A 19,103-nucleotide genomic window follows, 5' to 3' on the forward strand; every position below is an offset into this window, starting at 1 on the left:
AGCACATCAGCCATCTCTAAGTGGTTTGCGCCTGGACTGCCTGCCTCTTAACCAAGAGAAAACTAATTTATAATATAAGCATTTTGTAAACCAAAAATCACTGTGAGAATATTGCATTCTGTTATCTTTTTCTAGTGACTTTTTTGTTGGTAAAATTAATGCTTATGAAAAAGTATTTTCTTAACCACCCCACTAATTTATTATGCTGTGCTTTATAAAATTGAGATATAATTCACTTACATTAAATTCACCCTCCTTAAAGTGTACAGTTTAGTAGTTTCTGACACCTTCACGAGGTTGTACAGCCATCACCACTGCCTAATTCTAAACCATTTTCACCATCCCCAAAAGGACCTGTATCTGTTAGCAGCTGTTTCCCTTCCCCCATCCCTTCAGCCCTGTTTTCTACTTTGTGTGTATGGGGTAGCCACTGATCTAGCTTCTATCCCCATGGGTTTGCCTATTCTGGTCATTTTATGTAAAAGAAATCATGCAATATATGATCTTTTGTGACTGATTTCATCCATGTTACAGCGTGTATCAATACTTCATTCCTTTTTATTGCCAGTGATACTCCATTGCATAAATATATACCACATTTTCTTTGTCCATTCATCTGTTGATAGACATGTGGGTTGTTAGACATTTGGATTGTTTCTACTTTTGAGCTGTTATGAATAACGCTGATGTGAACATTTCTATACAGGTTGCTTTGTAGACATAAGTTTGCCTTTCTCTTCAGTATATACCCAGGAGAAGAGTTATTGGTTCATATGGCAACTCTATGTTTAACCTTTGAGGATTGGCCAGACTGTTTTCCAAAGAGGCTGTACCATTCTATATTTTCTCCAGTAGTGTATAGAGTTCCAGTTTTTCTCCGTCCTTTTCAACACTTGTTATTGTCCATCTTTTTTGTTGTAGCTATCCTAGTGGGTGTGAAGTGTATCTCATTGTGGGTTTAATTGGATTTCCTTAATAACTAATGAAGTTGACCATCTCATGCTACTGGTCATTTTTATATCTTCTTGGATGAAATTTCTGTTCAGCTCCCTTGCCTCTTTGTTTTGTTTAAATATTATGTTGTAATAGTTCTTTATAGTCTACGTGTACATGTCCATGTGTCAGATACATGATTTGCAAAAACTGTCTCCTATTTTGTAGGCTGTCTTTTCGTGTTCTTTGAAGCACAAAATTTTAAAATTTGGATGATGCCCAGTTTATCTAATTTTTCTTTTGTTGCTAATGCATTGGTATCATATCTAAGAAGCCATCACCTGATCCAAGTTTATAAATATCTTGTCTCACTCTGTAGGTTGCCTTTTTACCCTGTTGATATTATTTTCTGTGCATAAATTTTAAAAGTTAATTTTGTCCAATTTGTTTTTTTTCTTTTGTTACCTGTGCATTTGGTATCATTCATCATATCAAATCCAGTGGTAATGATATTTTTCTCCTGTGTTTTCTTCTTATAGTTTTATAGTTTTAGGTGTTATATTTAGGTTTTTGATCCATTTTGAGTTAATTTTTGCATATGGTATAAGGTAAGAGTTCAACATTGTTCTTTTGCATGTGGATATCCAGTTTTCCTGGCACCACTTACTGAAAAGACTGTCCTTTCCCCATTGAATAGTCTTGGCTCTCTTGTCAAAAAATCATTTAACCATATATACATGGGTTTATTTCTGCAATCTCTATTCCTTTGGTCTATATGGCTGTCTTTATGCCACAGTTTTGTGACTGTAGCTTTGTAGCACATTTTGAAATCAGGAAGTGTGAGTCCTCAGCTTTGTTCTTTATCAAGGTAGTTTTGTCTATTTTGGAATCCCTTGTGATTCCATATGAATTTTAGGATAAGCTCTTCTATTTCTGCAAAGAACATCATTGGAGTTTTGATAGGAATTGCATTGAATCTGTAGATCACTTTGAGTAATATTCTTTTTTTTTAACATTTTTTATTGATTTATAATCATTTTACAATGTTAAGTCTTAATATTGAGTGGGATTAAGTCTTCCAGTCCATGAATATGTTTCCATTTATGTCTTTCATTTCTCCTAGTGAAGTTTTATAATTTTTGATGTACAAATCTTTTACCTTCTTGGTCCAGTTAATTCCCAATTATTTTATTCTTTCTGATGCTATTGCAGTTAGAATTGTTTTTGTAATTTTCTTTTCAGATTGTTCATCATTTGTGTATACAAACACTACTGATTTTTGTGTGTTGGCTTTGTATCCTACTTTCCTGAATTCATTTATTATTAGTTCTAAGAGTTGTGTGTTGGTGTGTGTTTTTTAACATACTAAAAACCATTCAGTTTTATTAATTAACATAGATTAAGTTCTCGTAGTCTAAATAAAGCCTTTCACAATGCACTGTATGATCCTAAGTCAAAATACAGATTACAGGAATTCAGAGGCATTCTTGTTCCTCCTATACACTGATCTGAGGATTGTGATTTCTGTGGTTTACGAAATAGAGGCTAATTATTTAGTGACCATGAATGTACAGTAATTTGATGACCATTTAGGGAAGAGTTACTTTTCCTGTGACGATGTCTTTATTTGAAGTGTGTCAAATAATATTCATGATGTCTGTTGCTTTTATAAAGATACATGTGTGTGTGAGTGAGAGAGAGAAATCTTCAGGATTCTCTGTGTATAAAATCATACCATCACCTCCGGGAAGGGGCAGGGAGGGGCAAGGCTACCACGGATGGGGCTCCCCGACCCTCGGGGACCCTTCTGGATCTCTAGTAGGTGTGGCTTCCTAGGACAGGGTATGGGCGAGGCTGCTGATGTTGGGGCGGAGCTTTCAGGAGGAGTGGCTTCAAGGAGCTTTGGCTTGAGCTGGGCTAGAATCCAAATATATGTAGGCTGCTTGAAAAAAGTCTTACGTATTTTCCAATTTGGAAACTTTTTCTTCCTTTTGCTTGCCTAATTGCTCTGGCTAGAGCTCCAGTGCATTGTTAAGTAGAGGTGGTGAAAACAAGCATCCTTGTCTTGTTCCTTATCTTAGAGGAAAATCTTCCAGTCTTTTACCATTGAGTAGGATGTTTACTGTGGGGTTTTTCCCCACATATGGCTTTTATTATGTTGAGATAGTTTCCTTCTATTCCTAGTGTGTTGAATGTTCTTATCATGAAACATGATAAAACACTGTTTGTCCCTAAGTTGAATTTTTTCAAATGCTTTTTCTCCTATTGAGATGATCATGCCTTTTTTCTTCATTCTGTTAATATGGTGCATTGGATTGATCAGTTTTTGTATGTTGATCCATCCTTGAATTCTAGGAATAAGTCTGGCTTGGTCATGGAGTGTAATCTTTTTAATATGTTGCTGACATTAGCTTGCTAGTGTTTTGTTGAGGATTCTTTTATCAGAGTTCGTGAGGGGTACTTGTCTGTATTTTCTTTTTTCATAGTATCTTTGCCTGGCTGTGATACCGGAGTAATGCTGGCCTCCTAGAATGAGTTAGGAAGTGTTCCCTACTCTTCAGTTTTTTTATGAAAGTTTGAGAAGGCTCCTTTAAATGCTGGTAGAAATGACCAGTGAAGCCATTAGGTCCGGGGGTTTTTCTTTGTGGAGAGATTTTTTATTACTGAGTCAGTCTCTTCAGTAATTAATAGGTCTATTCGCGTTTTCTATTTCTTCACTGTTTAGTCATGGTAGGTTTTGTGTGTCTCGGAATTTGTCCATTTCATGTAGATTATCCAAGCATAGTTGATCATAGTATTCTCTTTATAATCTTTTGCATTTCTGTAGAATTGATAATAATGTCCTCACTTTAATTTCTGATTTCAGTAATTTGAGTCTTCTCTCTTTTCCTTAGTCCGTCTAACTGAAGGTTTGTCAATTTTGTTGATCTTTTTGAAGAACCAACGTTTAGTTTTGTTGATTTTTTTTCTCTCTTCTTTATTAATTAATTAATACAAAGATTATTATTTTCTTTCTCCTGCCATCTTTGGATTTAGTTTGGTTTTTTTTCCTCCTTAGTTGTAAAGTTGTAAAAGTTAGGTTGTTCATTCGAAATCTTTCTTGTTTTTGAATGTAAGCATTTATAGTTCATAAATTTCGCAATGTCCCCTAAGTTTTGGTATGTTGTGCTTTCATTTCTATTCACGTCTGAGTTTTTTTCTAATTTCCCTTGTGATTTTCTCCTTGATGCATTGGTTATTTAAGAATGTATTGTTTAATTTCCACAAATTTGTGATTTTTTCCAGTTTCCTTCTGTTGGTGATTTCTAACTTCCTCCTTTTATGGTCAGAGAGGGTAATTTGTATGATATCTTTTAAAATTTGTTGAAATTTAATTTGTGGCCTAACTTACAGCCTGTCCTGGAGAATGTCCCATGTGCATTTGAGAAGAAAGTGTGTTTGTCGTTTCTGGGTAGAGTGCTCTTGTATAGTGTTAGAGCTAGTTAGTTTGTAGTGTTTCCTTACATGTCTTCTGTCTGATGGTTCTGTCCATTATTCAGATGGGTTGTTGAAGTCTCTAGTTATTGTAGAACTGTCTGTTTCTTCCTTAAGTTCTGTTGTTTTTGGCTTCACATGTTTTTCTGGTTGTTAGGTGTGTGTTTGCTAATTGTTACATCTTGCTGTGTTGAACTTCTTATTACTATAAATATCCTTGTCTGTCTCTGATAACCTTTTAAAATTCAAAGTGTTTTGTTTGATTTTAGTATAGCTCTGCTCTCTTCTGGTTACTTTGGCATGGAATATTTTTTTCCTTCCCTTCATTATCAATCTATTTGTGTCTTTGTTTCTAAAATAAGTCTCTTGTATGCAGTGTATACTTGCAACATGAGTTTCTCTACAGTATTTCTGCCAGTATCTCTTTTGACTGCAGAGTTTAATACATTTGCATTTAGAATAATTACTGATGAGGAGGGACTTCTGTCATTTTGTTTGTGTTTTATATGTGCCTTCCAGCTTTTTTGTCCCTCATTTCCTGCATTCCTGTCTTCTTTTATGTTTAGTTTATTTCTTTTTTCTTTCTTTCTTTCTTTTTTCTTTTTTTTTGGGGGGGGTAGAATATGTTTTAAAATCCTTTCTCATTTCCTTTTGTATGTATTCTGTAGCTGTTTTCTTTGTGGTTACCTTGGGGATTATATTTAACATCCTAAAGTTACAACACTTTAGTTTGAATTTATACCAGCGTAACTTCAATCACATACAAAAACATTCCTCCTTTACAGCTCTGTTCCTACCTCCTTTCAGTTGTTAATGTCACAAAATTACATCTATTTATACATTGTATGTTCAAAATCATAAACTAATAATTCTTTTAAATATGTTGGTCTCCTAAATTATGTAGAAAACAAGATTTTGAATTTCAGACCAAAGTTACAATAATACTAGCTTTTACGCTAATAATTGAGGTTTTTTTCTTTAAATGTATTGTCTCTTAAATAATGTAGAAAAATAAAAGAACAGTTACAAACTAAGATGCTAGCTTCTATAATTGCCCATATATGTTGCCCTCATGGAGATCTTTATTTCTCCAGTAGGCTTCAAAGTGCTACCCTAGTGTCTTCCCATTTCACCTTGCAGGACTCCCTTGAACATGTCTTGCATGGCAGGGCTAGTGAGCATGAACTCCCTTAGCTTTGGTTTATCTGGGAATGTCTTGATTTCTTCCTCACTTTTGAAGGACAGTTTTGCCAGGTATGGGATTCTTGGCTGGAGGTTCTTTTTCTTTGAGCACTGTGACTGTATAACTGTCTCCTGGCCTCCAAAGTTTCTAATGAGAAATCTGCAGATTATCTAATTGGGGGTCCCTTGTACGAAACAATTTGCTTCTCTCTTGCTGCTTTCAAGATTTTCTCCTTCTCTTTGTCTTTTGAAAGTTTGATTATAATGGGTCTTGATTTGGATTTCTTTGTGTTTTTACTTGGAGTTCCTTGAGCTTCTTCAATATTCATGTTCACGTCTTTGATCAAATTTGGGAAGTTTTCAGCCACTGTTTTCTTCAAATATCCCCTCTGCCCACCCCTCCCCCCAAGACCCCTCTCACACAGTGCACGTACTGGTGTGCTTACTGGCGTCCTGCTGACCCCTTAGGCTCTGGTTACTTCTCTTCAATCTTTCTTCTTTTTGTTCCTCAGACTCACTAATTTCCATCCAGTTCACTGATTCTTCTGCTTGTTCAAATCTTCCTTTCAATTCCTGTACTGAATTTTTCATTTCAGTTAAACTTTACAGCTCCAGAATTTCTTTTTGGTTTCTTTTTAGGTTTTCTATATTTTTATTGGTATTTCCCTTTTGTTCCTATATTATTTTCTGACTTTACCACATCTTCCTTTAGTTCTTTGAGTATCTTTTAGACAGTTGTTTTAAAGTCTTTGTCTAGTAGATTTGACATGAGATGTTTTTCAAGGGTAATTTCTGTTGATTTTTTCCTTTGAGTGGACCTTTAGTCTATTGGTTTTTGTATGCCTTGTGGTTTTGCTGTTGCTGTTATTGAAAACTGGACATTTGAATCTAATAATGTGGTAACTCTGGAAATCAGATCTTTGTCTTTTCAAGTATTTGCTGTTGTTTGTTACCTTCTTACTGTGCTGTTGTAGGCTGTCTCTGTGCCAAGGCACATCCTGACATGTAAACATAAGGTCTTCCAAGGTCTTTTCTAAACCTGTGCCTTTCCCTGAGCATGCACAGTTACTTTCTCATTTTCCCCATATGTGCAGTTGCTTTTGAATGTCCTTATGCTTAATGTCTGGTTCTGAAAAGAGGAAAAAGAGGAAAATGGGAAGGGAGAAAAACAGTACAGCCCTTTAAGTCCCCTGGAAATGACTTCAGACAGAGTCAGAGAAGCTAGCAACAGTAGGGAAGTACAGCGGCCGTGGCTGCCCTTCTTTGTCTGCACCTCTGGGATCAGAAGAAGCAATCAGCAGTTGGAACACATATGCCCAGTATTTGGAGGACAGGGGACCTTTGCCCAGCCTGGCTCCCACAGGCTTTGTGCAGGCTGCTCCTGGAACATGTGCCCAGCTGCCCGTTTTAGGGTAGGGGTGGGGGATGGGTAGCAGCTACTGTGTTAGGAGCTGAAGTTGACCAAAATTAACTCATCTGTTGTCCAAGGCTTCCCGTGGAAATTGCAAGCCTCCATAGAATCTAGAGTTACAAAATAGGTACATCAGACAGGTACCACCAGTGAGGTTGTGGTCTAGGTAGAGAGACAGATTCCTGGTGCTTCCTATTGTACATCTTCCCAGAATTCTCTCTTGAGTTAACTGTTTTCCATGTAGTGTGAGGGTGGAGTCCAGTTTCATTCTAGGTTGTGTCCAGTTGTCCCATCACCATTTGTTGAAAATACTATTCTTCCTCATTGAATTATCATGACACTTTTGTGGAAAATCATCTGACCATATATGTGAGAGTTTATTTCTGGGCTCTTTGTTCTATTTTTTTGGTCTGAGTGTCTGTGTTTTATGCCAGTGCCACACTGTTTTGATTTACTGTAGCTTTATAATAAATTTTGAAACAGAAAGTGTGAGTCCTCCAACGTTGTTCTTTTTCATGGTTGTTTTGGCTATTTTGTATTTCCATGAATTTCAGGATGATCTTGTCAATGTATACAATATAGGCACCTGGAATTTTGATAGCAGCTATGTTGAATCTGTTGATCAATTTGGATAGCATTGATACTTAACTATTAATATTAAGTCTTCTGATCCAGGAATATAGATGTTTTTACATTTACCTAGGTCTCCTTTAATTTCTTTCAACAATGTTTTATTGTTTTTCAGTATACAAATATTGCGCTTCTGTTCAATTTATTCCTAAGTATTTTCTTGTGTTTGATGGTATGGTCAATGGAATTGTTTCCTTAATTTTATTTTCTGATTGCTCTTTGCCAGCATACAGAAAGATAACTGGTTTTTATGTGTTGATCTTATAGCCTGCAGCTCTGAAACTTACTAGCTAATCGTTTTTCTGTGGACACTTTAGGATTTTCTGTAAATACAAGATCATGTTGTCTGCAGGTAGAGATAATTTTCCTTCTTCCTTTCCAAGACTGGCTGCTTTTGTTTCTTTTTCTTTCCTAACTGCCCTGGCTAGAACTTCCAGTACAGTGTCAAGTAGATGTCGTGAAAGCAGACATCCTTGTCATGTTCCTGATTTTAGGGAGAAAGCTTTCAGTCTTCTACCGTTAAGTATTATTTTGGTTATCTTTTATAGATACTCTTTATCAGATTGAAAGCTTTCCTTCTATTCTTAGTTTGTTGAGTGTTTTTACCGTGAAAGAGTGTTGAGTCTTGTCAAATGCTTTCTCGGTGTCAGTTGAGATGACCTTGTGGCTTTTGTTCTTGGTTCTTTTAATACGGTGTGCTATGTTGTTTGATTCGTATGTTGAATCCACTTTGCATTCCTGGGATAAGTCCCACTAGTCATAGTGTATAATTCTTTTTATGCTTCTAGATTTGTTTTGCTAGTGTTTTGTTGATGGTTATTGCATTTATATTCATAAGGAGTGTGGTCTGTCGTTTTCTTGTGATGTCTGGTTTTGGTATCAGGTAATAACGGCCTCATAGAATGAATTGGAAAGTGTTGCTTTCTTTTCTATTTTTTGGAAGTTTGAAAAGTGTTGATTTGTCATATACTTTTATTCAAGGAAGAATAACATCTGCTCACTGTGGGTGTCCAGGTGACCAATCAGAACCTTGAACCTTGTGTTTGGTGGGTATTGACCTTGTGTTATTGATGAGCTTCTTTCAGTTTCATCCCAGTGGGTAGGGGAGGTTGTCAGACTCTTTCACTAATCTCAGTAATTTTCAGTGTAATTCTGGTTCTGCTTGCCGTTCTCTATGGTGTCGTGAGGACCTTTCTTCTGATTAACTGTCATCTTAAAGGAGTGCTTTACAGCTGGCTTTGGAAAGAGTGAAAAAATTCAAAGATCGTCTCTAAGAAGTTATTTTGGTAGCTTTTTATTTTATTGATGTTGTGCAGAGCAGACCTGAAAATTCCTTTTTTTCTTGCATTTTCATCATTAGAAGCAGCTGTTTTAGCTGTTTTTTAAGGCCATCCTGTGGTAGTATCTCACAGATTCTTGTGTCATCCAGAATCATGCAAGTTTATCATTCCAAGCCACAGTGAAAGCAAGAGGCATGGTCCTCCGGCCACCACTGGGCATCTTTCTGAGCCCCCTTGTGATCCAGCCCGCTTCTCGCCCACAGGTACCACGTATACAGACTTCTCGGCCGGAATCTCCAGGGATGACCAGCCCCTCCCCGCGCATCCAGATAATCTCCACTGACTCTGCAGTAGCCTCACCTCAGCGCATTCAGGTACCTGACCAGTCGCACGTGGCTCCAGCCACCTGCCCAGAGGCAGCCCTACCTTCCCAGAATCGGTTCCAAAGACAACCTTGCCCAAGGGTTTCACTAAGAAGCTGTGCTTCTTGGGCATCAAGTACAGTACAGCCTCATTTATTAAAAGAGAAAAGAAGAAAGAATTCACATTTACTAAGCTAGCTAACTTTTAATGCAAAATTTTAAATTCTGGTTTCAAACTATTGGAATGAAGTACCGTTTTATGACTTACATGAGTCATAATTGAGAGGCAGTGTGTCCTAATAGTTAAGAGTATGGTTCCCCCAGAAGTCAAATCCAGCACCCCACATTACAGCTCTTTTGACCTTGGAAAATTAACTTTTCAATGCCTCATTTTTTTCATTTAGAAAGTATACATAATAGCAGTACTTATGTCATAAGGTTATTGTGAGGAATCAATGGGTAATTCTTGCAAAATGCTTAGAATGGTGGATGGCACATAATAATGTTTGGTGTGTACTGATAGTATATAGTAACTGTTGTTTCTAGTGTTACTGTTATTATTAACTAACTGATTTTCATTTGCGGGAAGTTTAGTCTTCCCCAGGGCTCTGAGCCTGCCTCTTGTCCATTTATCAAAGAGAAGGTATATGCATCAAAATCTTGGTCCACAAGCAGGAGGAAGGGAAAATGATTGATGACACACATAGGTTAAAGGTTCATAGTTATCTCAACACGCTGGATTGAAAGGCCAAACCAAAAATCGTGAACTGAAATGAACGGCAAAAAACTCCACTTGTTATATAACATGAATTTGAGAGAGTACCAGGTGGACAGATATTTAGAGTGAGTGAGTGAAAGGCCTGCTCTCACTCTGTGTTTCAAGCGCGGTGTAAGCGATCAGTATGCTGTAATAACGAAATGGTCTCTATAGTGGTTTCCCACTCTTAAAAGTGATTTCATGAGCTATTATAAACCAAGCATCGAAGAGTTATAACAGGTAAGATGGAGTGAGTTAAAAATTATATTTCTGATATGTCTGAGTTACATAATATTTTATCATAAATACAGAAGTTCATATACTTATCAGTTTTTTAACTTCACACCAAATAGGAAACACATCTGAGTTTTTGGAAATTCAGAAGTAATGGATCCAGTATTAATGAGGTTTTACTGTTCCTCAGAATTAGAAACTTTATATAGATAAATTTTTTTTCTCTTTTACTTTGTTCTTATTTGCTGATTATGACTTAAATGAGTTCTTTATAATTTTACGTAGTAAGTGTTAGGATCCCGCCTACATAGCTCTCACGACTTTGGGAGAGGAACTGATTTTGTGCATTTAACCATGGCTGTTACATCGTGGTTTCACAGCCACCTGAGGACAGATGAGAACATAGAAAGTTCCCCCAGAAGAATCTGTCAGCGGCGAGTGTGTATTTCTAGCGAGAGTACGCATCCCTCTGTATTGGTGTAAGAGGACCTTTCTGTTTCCTAAGGACTATTCAAGCATCCCATTCGTATAGTGGGGCTGTTCCCGCCTGTGGTGCCACCACTGTCCTGGCTGGAATGCTCTAGGACTCCTTGAGCAGAAGTCTTGTAGAATAGATCTTTAGTGTTGAGCTTTCAGTTTCTCTAAGGACGATAACCCTTTAGCATGTGTTTTATGTGGAGTAAATATAGTTGAAAATCTTTTCAATGTGAACTGTCAGTAAAACTGGATATACCTCAGTGCAGCTGAACTGAGTATTTCAGGGTTTGTTTTTTTCAAAAGAAAGTTACAGTTATAGAATGATTTCTTGGTTCTTGATGTTGGTGCCGATGGCTTTGATGAAGCTTTCATTTCTAGCCCTGACTTCAGTGATGGATATCTAATCCCCTGAGGCCTGGGAAGAGACTATGTTTTTCTGATGTTTTAATGAATAACAGTACTTGGAGCTCAGCAGTGCTTGGCTTCTGTGGTAAGGCTGGGAGGGAAAGATTATTTAGTAAGGATGACAAGCTGTGGATCGTTTCGGAGCTTTTGGCTCTGAATGGAACAGACGTGGGGTCATGTATTGTTTCCACTCAGTGTGACCCTGGGGAAAGTTTCCATAACATCTGCAGCTGTAAAATGACAACAATAATAGTACCTATCTAATAGATTTTTAACACGATGAATGAGATAATGTTTGTAAACCTATAGGAAGAAGACATCAATAAATATTAGCAGCTGTGTAGCAATTTTTTAATGTTTTATTTTCACGTAAGTTCAAACTTAATGGAAAATACTACATGGAAATCCTGTGTTCCCTTGACACAGATTCACCATTTGTTTGCTGTAACATTCTGAATGTGTGTATGCGTCTTGTTTCTGAATCATTTGAGAATAAAGTGGGGACATTACTCCTCTTTGCCCTGGATATATTTCCTAAGAACAAAGGACATTCTCTTACATCATCACAAAGCAGTTACCAAAATCAGGAAGTTCCATATTGAAACATGCCACTATCTAATCCATAGTACGTATTCTAAAATTTCATCAGATTCCCCAGTTAAGTCCTCTGTAGCTATTTTCTTCCCATTCCAGGATTTATTTTATTGTTTTTAATAATGATAACAAAAATTAAGGCGCTAGTCAACACAAGACCAACATACCTAGCCATGCAGACCGGCAGAGGGCTGCTCTGATGCATAGACTTCCATCCACGGCACGGGGTCCTAGTGGCTGCAGAAGGGCTTTAGGGCCAAGTGGGAAGGGTGGCGGTCCTCAGAGCGGGGGAGGTAACCTTGTGAGTGGGGCTGAGAGGTTTTGTTTTTCTGGGATAAGAGGTCCAGCACACAAACTGGCAGGAGATGGAGGCATAAGGAGAGCAGTAGGAGAGCACCCACTTGTCTGAGGGGGAGGCGGGATTGGAGCCATCCGGTCACAAAGTCTGGCTTCTCAGTAAATTTCATGGGTTTTCATCAGGTGCAGTGTTTCTGGCCCAGTGGTTTTCAAATTGTGTTCTTAACTGCTTCCCAGATTACACAAGCATTATGTTCAAATTTCATTTTTTAATCCAGCTTTCAAGGTAATTAAAAGAAAAACACACTTGAACATGTCATATACCAAGTTTGACATGCTAGAGGTCACGGTGCACTCACTTGACCGCTGTGTCCATTCTGTTCGGGCCAAATCTTGGCTTAAAGCTTCTTTTGCCACCTTTGTGGATTTTAAGATTTTCCTGAGATACTTCTCCATACTCCCCATTTCACGCCGTATCTGCTGGTGGTGAATTTCTTAAGTTTTTCTCTAAGAAAGTCTTTATTTCACCTTAACTTTTATTTTTAATGATTTTCATCAAAATACTTAAGATAAAGTGAACAGTTTGGTGGCATTTAGTACATTTGTAACGTTACGCAACCACCGCCTCTGTCTAGTTCTAAAGTGTTTCCATCACTCCGAAGTAAAACCCCATACCTCTTGGACAGGGGCCCCCGTTCCTCCCTCCCTCCAGCCCGAGTCGTTACCTGAATTCTGTCTCTGCAGGGTTATCAGTTCTGGGTATTTCATGTAAGTGGAGTCATACGATATGTGACCTTCTGTGGCTGCATGTTTGTTTATCCATGTTGTAGCGTATGTCAGTGCTCCATTCCTTTTCATGGCTAGTGAATATTCCATTGTATGTATATACTGTAATTTGTTTATCCACTGGTGGACTCTTCATCACTTTTGAAGGCTACTCTTGTCAAATATAGAACTCTAGTTTGGTGGTTTATTTTAACACATTTGAAATATTTTGTACTACTACTTTCTGTCTTATGTGGTTTCTAAAAAGAAGTCTGCTTTAAATCTTTAATTTGTTTCTGTATAGTTGAGGTAGGTTCCCCCCTCTTTCCTCAGCTTCTTTCAAGATTATCTCTTTGGTTTTCTGCAGTGTGACTAGGTTCAGGAAGTATGAAAATTGGGGAGACCACCTGTGCCAGCTAGTTGACTGGGGGAGGTAGAGGGCCCCCATTGATGTCTTTATGACAGGAGATAGCTAGCAGATGGGAACAAGGTGCCCACCAAGTTAGGTTGATCTAATGATTATGAAGATTTATGTACATATGGAAAGGACAGAAGAAAAAAATTCTAAAAGGAAAGGGAAAGTTAAGCTGATCTTTAATTTGGCTTTGGCCTTTATAAATAGGCTATGCCTAGGTGTAGTTTTTCAGCATTTTTTCTGCTTTATGTTTTCTGAGCTTTGTGGATTTGTGGTTTGATGTTTGTTATTAATTTTGGAAAGTTCTCAGCCATTGTTACTTTAAATATTTTTTCCTCATTCTCCTTCTGGTATTCCAATTATGCATATATTATCTCTCTTTTTTTTTTTATTTACTTTTTGGGAGGAGGAGGTAATTAGGTTTATTTATTTGTTCGCTTTTTTTAGAGGGGATAATGGACTCGAACCCAGGACCTTGTGCATGCTAATAAGCATGCGCTCTGCTGCTCTACTGCTTGAGCTATACCCTCCCCCTTTCATACCTTATCTCTTGAAGTTGTCCCGTAATTCTTGGATATTCTGTTCTGGGTTTTGCTTTTTGTTTGTTTTTTTCATTCTTTTTCCCCTTTGCATTTCAGTTAGGGAAGTTTCTATTGACCAGTTTTTCCCTTAGTTGTGTCCAGTGTACTGTTGAGCCCATCAAGGCATTCTTCATTTCTGTTACAATGTTTTTGATTTCTAGAATTTTCTACTTTCTGAGAATTTCCATCTTGTGTCCATTTCTCATCTGTTCTTGCATGTTGTCTATTTTTCCTTCAGAGACCTTAACATACTAATGATGGGTTATTTTAAATTCCATATCTGATCATTTCAGCAGTTGTGTCATGTTTGAGTCTGGTTCTGATGCTTGTTTTGTCTTTCCAGATTGTGTTTTTCTTGTGTTTTTGGAATGCCTGTAGTTTTTTTTGCTGAAGGTCAAACATCATTGGCTGTATTAGGTAAAAGGAACTGAGGTGAATAAGCCTCCCGCATGACTGTTAATCTGGCTGGGAGTTTAGCTGTATGTAATGTTTGCTCTAGCTGTAGGTGCCGGAAGCTTTAACTCCTCTAGTGCTTTGGTTTTTGTCTCCTCTTGACTTCGGGCTTCCGTAGATACTCCTCCTCTGAGTCTGTGTCTCGAAGCTCAGCTGTAATCCGTTGTTACTGTACAACGATTGGTGTGGCGGTCAGGTGTGAGGGAGGGGGAGCAGTCTGTAATCTATGATGAAATCTCAATGTTCTAGTGGGCCTGTGACCTTCACAAGTGTTTCTTAATTTCCGCTAGCTTCCCCTGCCCCCACTTAGATGGGAAAGGAAGGGTAGAGGGGCCTGGAGTTAAAGAAACGCACTTTCCCCAGGGGGATGAGGCTCTGGTGAAGTCCTTTCCCCGGGGAGCAGAACTTTGTTGTGGAAGACACCTTGAGCATATTTCACAAAGATGCTCTTCCCCTTCCCCCGCCTCCCCCGCCAGAGCCTCCAGGGCGACTCTCTCCTCCCCGCGAGAACCGGAGAACTGCGAGGGGCTCCTGGAGCTGAGCCCGTGAAGCTGCGGCCCTCTGTGGCTGTCATCCCCAGGAGTCTCTCCTCCCCGCCAGGAGCCTGCAGCTGCACTGCTGCTGCCGTTTGTGTGTCCTGCCAGCTTGGTTTCTGAGCCACATGAGCAGATCTCAGGCTTGGTGAATTCACATCTCTCCAGATTTCAGTTTGCCTTGCAAACTCAGCTCTCTGATGAGCCCAAGGAAAGTCAGTGATTTTCAGTTCATCTAGCTTTTTCTTGTTTTAAGGACAATATGATGACTTACAAGCTCTTGACATGTTGAAGATGAAACCAGAAGTATGCTTTGAACTCCAACTCATCTACCTGGTAGTTTACTTGACATATTCACTTGGGCATCTCGTCCTTGGCAAGCCAAAACCAGATTTCTGAATTCCTACCACCTCTTGGCCCTCCACCACCCATTGCTCAGGCTAGAATCCCAAGAGTCATTTCTGACTCCTTGTTCTCCCAGGCGCTTACACCTCCCCGCCTGCACCTGCTGTCACTCCCCGTCTTCTCTGGACCCACGGCCTCAGCTCTCCCTTGGGCCACTCCAGGGGCACCTAATGGTTCCTCAGCTTCCGCGTGTTTAGGATCTGCATTTTTTCCATCCAAAATCCAGGGAGATGTGTTTAAAATGTGAAGCATTTCTCATTCCCTCACTTGAGTGTATTTCGAAAGTACTGTTTTATATTTTACTCAAGGAAGACAGCTTTGTCGGATATTTTATCTGCCTAAACTTGTAGGAACTGAGCTAGTGGGGCTAAAAGGAGAAGATACTTGTTTGATCATTGCCTGTGAGAACACTAACTATTCATATGAGTTGAAATTTATATTTAAGGAAGAAACACATTTACCTTTTTGCACAGGTCAAAAAATTTTACATAGATTTATCTTACCTTTGTAATTTTAAATTTAGTCATTTTTGGTGTTACTCTAATGTACCCTGACCTTAGTGATATGACAGATTTAGTGTATTTATATAAAAACATATGTGTAAGATAGGTATCAAATAGTATAAGAAACTGGAAGACCTGATTCTGGGCGGGAAGAACCCTGGAGTGGCTCTCATTGTGCTTAGGGTGGACTCCTCACTCCCAGCAGGGCCAGCCCGCCTCCCTCTCTCGGGCCTTGGCCTGACTCAGTTCTGAGGCTTCCTTCCTCTTAGGGCTCTCCTTATGCTACAGAGTTTCCTGTCGCTTGGAACACACTGTCCCCTCAACCTTTACCTGGCTTCCTTCTCCTCAGCCTCGAGTGTGGTTTTTAATGTCACCTGATCACGGAGGCCTTCCCTGGCCTCCTTCTGAAGTTAAGCGCCTGTATTGTTCTCTCTTACCCCAGCCTGATCTGTTCCTTCATAACATGTATCATAAACTTCGATTGTTTACTAGTTGGTGTGTTTACTGGTATTTTGCCAGTCTTTTCCTCTAAGCTCTCAGCGAGGCAGGCACCAGCTCCGTGGCTCTCGTGTTCTAGCCGAGCGCCTGGCACGGACGGAGTTCGCCCTTTGCCTGTATCTGAGGAACAAATGGCAGGGACTGAGCTGCAGTACGAAGTCCTGATTTTCTCAGTGGGGGAAATTTGATGGCATGAAAGGGACAAGACTTCCCAAGTGAGGAGAGAAGTATGTGAGCTCAGAGGGAGGAAATGCTTTTCTCAAGGTCCTGTTATGTTCTGGGCAGTGTCCCAAGTACTATCACTTTCCTAGCAGTCCATTTTTGTAGATACATAAACAGAGGCTCAGAAGTCAGAAAGCTTGCGTGACTGCCCCACGTTGACGCGGCTGAGCAGCAGCAGAGCAGGCCTTCGGTCCGTGGCTCTGGCCGCAAAGCCCTCTCTCAGGAGCACAGGCCCAGGTGGCAGCAGAGAAGGAGGGAAGGCGGCAGGTGGGCGAACCAGAGAGCTGTGCCTCAGCTAACAGGGCCACCACACCCAGCCAGCTGGTGCCAGAGCTGCTCATTTGTCAAAAGAACTATAAATCTAATTTTTATGGGAAATATTCCATTTTTAGAGTTGGCAATGAATTATGTTTTATTTTATGTTAAATTTTGAGAAATCAAACAAAAGTTACCTAGTGGCTGGCTTCTGCCTTCAAGCTTCCTTACAGCAGCAACGATGAGCCCAGCCTGGCCGGGACGGAGTCCTGGCTGGGACACAGAGTGGGCAGGTGGAGAAGGGCAGTGCGTCCGGTCATGTTGAGGTCCTGGGGTGGAGCTGCAGAGGGAGGCCCTGGGCTGGTAGAGGACAGTCAGCTCCGCTATCACGTGACAGGTGCATCCTGCAAATTCCCACCCTCTGCGGAAGCGTGTGGTGAAGCTCCCGGGGCTTGTGGGAAAGCTGAGGTGAGTAGCACAGCTCTCGGAAGCTGCTGGTGACAGTTAAAAACAGGTATGGATTTAGTAAGAACTGCATAACTTACATACGTTGATAGTGAAGAGGCACGTGGTGACCGCGCTATCGCAGCGCTGTACCTGAGGGAGGCCCGCGGCTGCCTCTCCCGCGCAGCACGCTTCCCCGGGCGTCGTGCGCTCTGGGTTCACCTGGTGCTTCTCACGGGAGGAACCGTGTGTCATCAAGCCCCGGGTTCACGGTGGACTCGAGTTGTTCGTAATCTATTGGTTACATTGGAACAAATGCACCTTTCCAGAACCAGCATTGAAGCAGCGCTGGCCGTAGCCAAGCTACGGGAGGCCGTAAAAGTCACAGAAAACGACGTCCCTTGTCCCTTTGTACGGTAACCGCCCCCCCACCCCACCCCATTTGTTACTGTTCACAGGCGGGGAGTATGAATAATTGCTTCCAGTAAAGAAATTAAACAGAGAGTGCTTGTGTTAGTTTCCAGGGGCAGCCACAACAAATTACCACAGACTGGGGGCTTAAATAAACAGCAGAAATCCGCCCTCTCACAGTTCTGGAGGCTGGAAGCCCAAAATCAAGGCCTTGGCGGGGCTGTGCTCTCTCTTACGGTTGCAGGGAAGCACCCTTCCTTGCCTGTCCCCAGATCCTGCACGCCTCGGCATTCCTTGCTTGTGGCATGTCACTCTAGTCTCTGCCGCTGTCGTCACACGAACGCCGTCTGCGGGCACCAGTCCTTGGATTTGGGGCCCACCCACATTCGGGCGGGCCTCATCTTAACTCAGTCGCAGTCGCATAGGCAGTTTCCAGATAAGATCACATTCACAGGTCTTGGGGTCAGGGCTTAAACTTTTTTTTTGGGGGGTGGGCATGATTCTCCCCACACCACCTCTCTCCCACTCCTGCACAGGAGACCCAAATGTTTGGATAGATCCTCTCAATTTGACGTTTCCTCGGTCTCATTAAGCAGGGGCCTGCCTGCCCATGTTAGCAGGGTCTTCGTTTGCCTCGTGGTCACCCTGGGCTTCCAGTAACGTATTTGAGGGACTTTTTTCTCTCTCTCTCTACTTACATTTTTAGTTTTTTCATGGATTTTCATTCATTTTTTTATTTTTCTAAATGGAAAATGAGAACGTCTTATGAGGGAAAGGTAAACAAAAAGACAAAAAAAAATTGTGAGTAATTCACTGAACTTACGTGAGTCTGAGTTCTGGGGGGGGGAATAATCTGGGCTTTTGGATGTGTTACATATAGCCACCAAGAGCAGCTGTCACCATCTGGATCAGTCACTGTCCCCATCTCCTGCCCCGACCCCCCGCCCATGTCCGCCAGGCCTCCACCAGAGGACCAGGAGCGGCAGGAAAGGGTGTGGCACAGTGGCGTGTGCGCTCCGCGTGGGGCTTGCCTCTCGGAATGCACGGCGGGCAAGGCTGCAGCCGCCTGCCTTGGTCGAAGCAGGAAGTTGGAGACCCCCCTCGGTCCCAGGACTGTTCATTTCTTCACACAAAAAAACATTTTGGGAAGAAAACAAGAACCAACGGACGTGAAAAGGAAGTCAAACATTTGACTCTCGGGTCTCAAGGTTGCGAGGGCCTTTCAGAATCCATTTTGCTTCCCTCCAGACTGAGCAGGAGTCCCCTCCGTGGCAGCTGAGGGCAGCGTGTGGCACCCACTTGGTCACCATCCTCCTGCTGAGCGGGGAGTGTTCTAGCAGTTCTTCTTACACGGTTTTCTGTCTCAGGTTGCGCTGCTCCGGGGACTCTCCACCGCTTTCATAAAGGAAGGTCCTTCCTTCCCTTCTCTCTGAATCTTCAGCCTCCGAAGATCTTACTTGCCATCACCTGGAAGTGGCCCTGCGCTGGGGCTTGTGCCTGGCCGTCAGCCAGGCTCTGTGCCCAGCCTGTGGCCTCTGGTCCTGTGCTTGCTGGGCCCGCAGCATCTCTGCACAGCGTCTTC

The 19,103-nt window shown here is 41.0% G+C and overlaps 1 protein-coding gene across 8 annotated transcripts in view; it reads left to right on the forward strand.

Moving 5' to 3' along the window:
* NR2C2 (nuclear receptor subfamily 2 group C member 2) overlaps positions 1-19,103 on the forward strand; it is an 82,210-nt gene that overhangs the window by 39,131 nt on the left and 23,976 nt on the right. For 6 of the 8 annotated variants that reach the window (XM_064496211.1, XM_064496212.1, XM_064496213.1 and 3 more), the window contains exon 2: positions 9,174-9,284. In XM_064496211.1, the coding sequence (XP_064352281.1) occupies positions 9,213-9,284 (72 nt within the window). In that variant the 5' untranslated portion in view covers positions 9,174-9,212. Of the gene's footprint in view, positions 1-8,810; positions 9,285-19,103 lie in introns of those variants that run through there. The other 2 variants (XM_064496208.1, XM_031470977.2) reach the window with 2 other exon arrangements.

The sequence above is a fragment of the Camelus dromedarius genome, chromosome 17 (genome assembly GCF_036321535.1).
Source record: "Camelus dromedarius isolate mCamDro1 chromosome 17, mCamDro1.pat, whole genome shotgun sequence".
NCBI lineage: Eukaryota > Metazoa > Chordata > Mammalia > Artiodactyla > Camelidae > Camelus > Camelus dromedarius.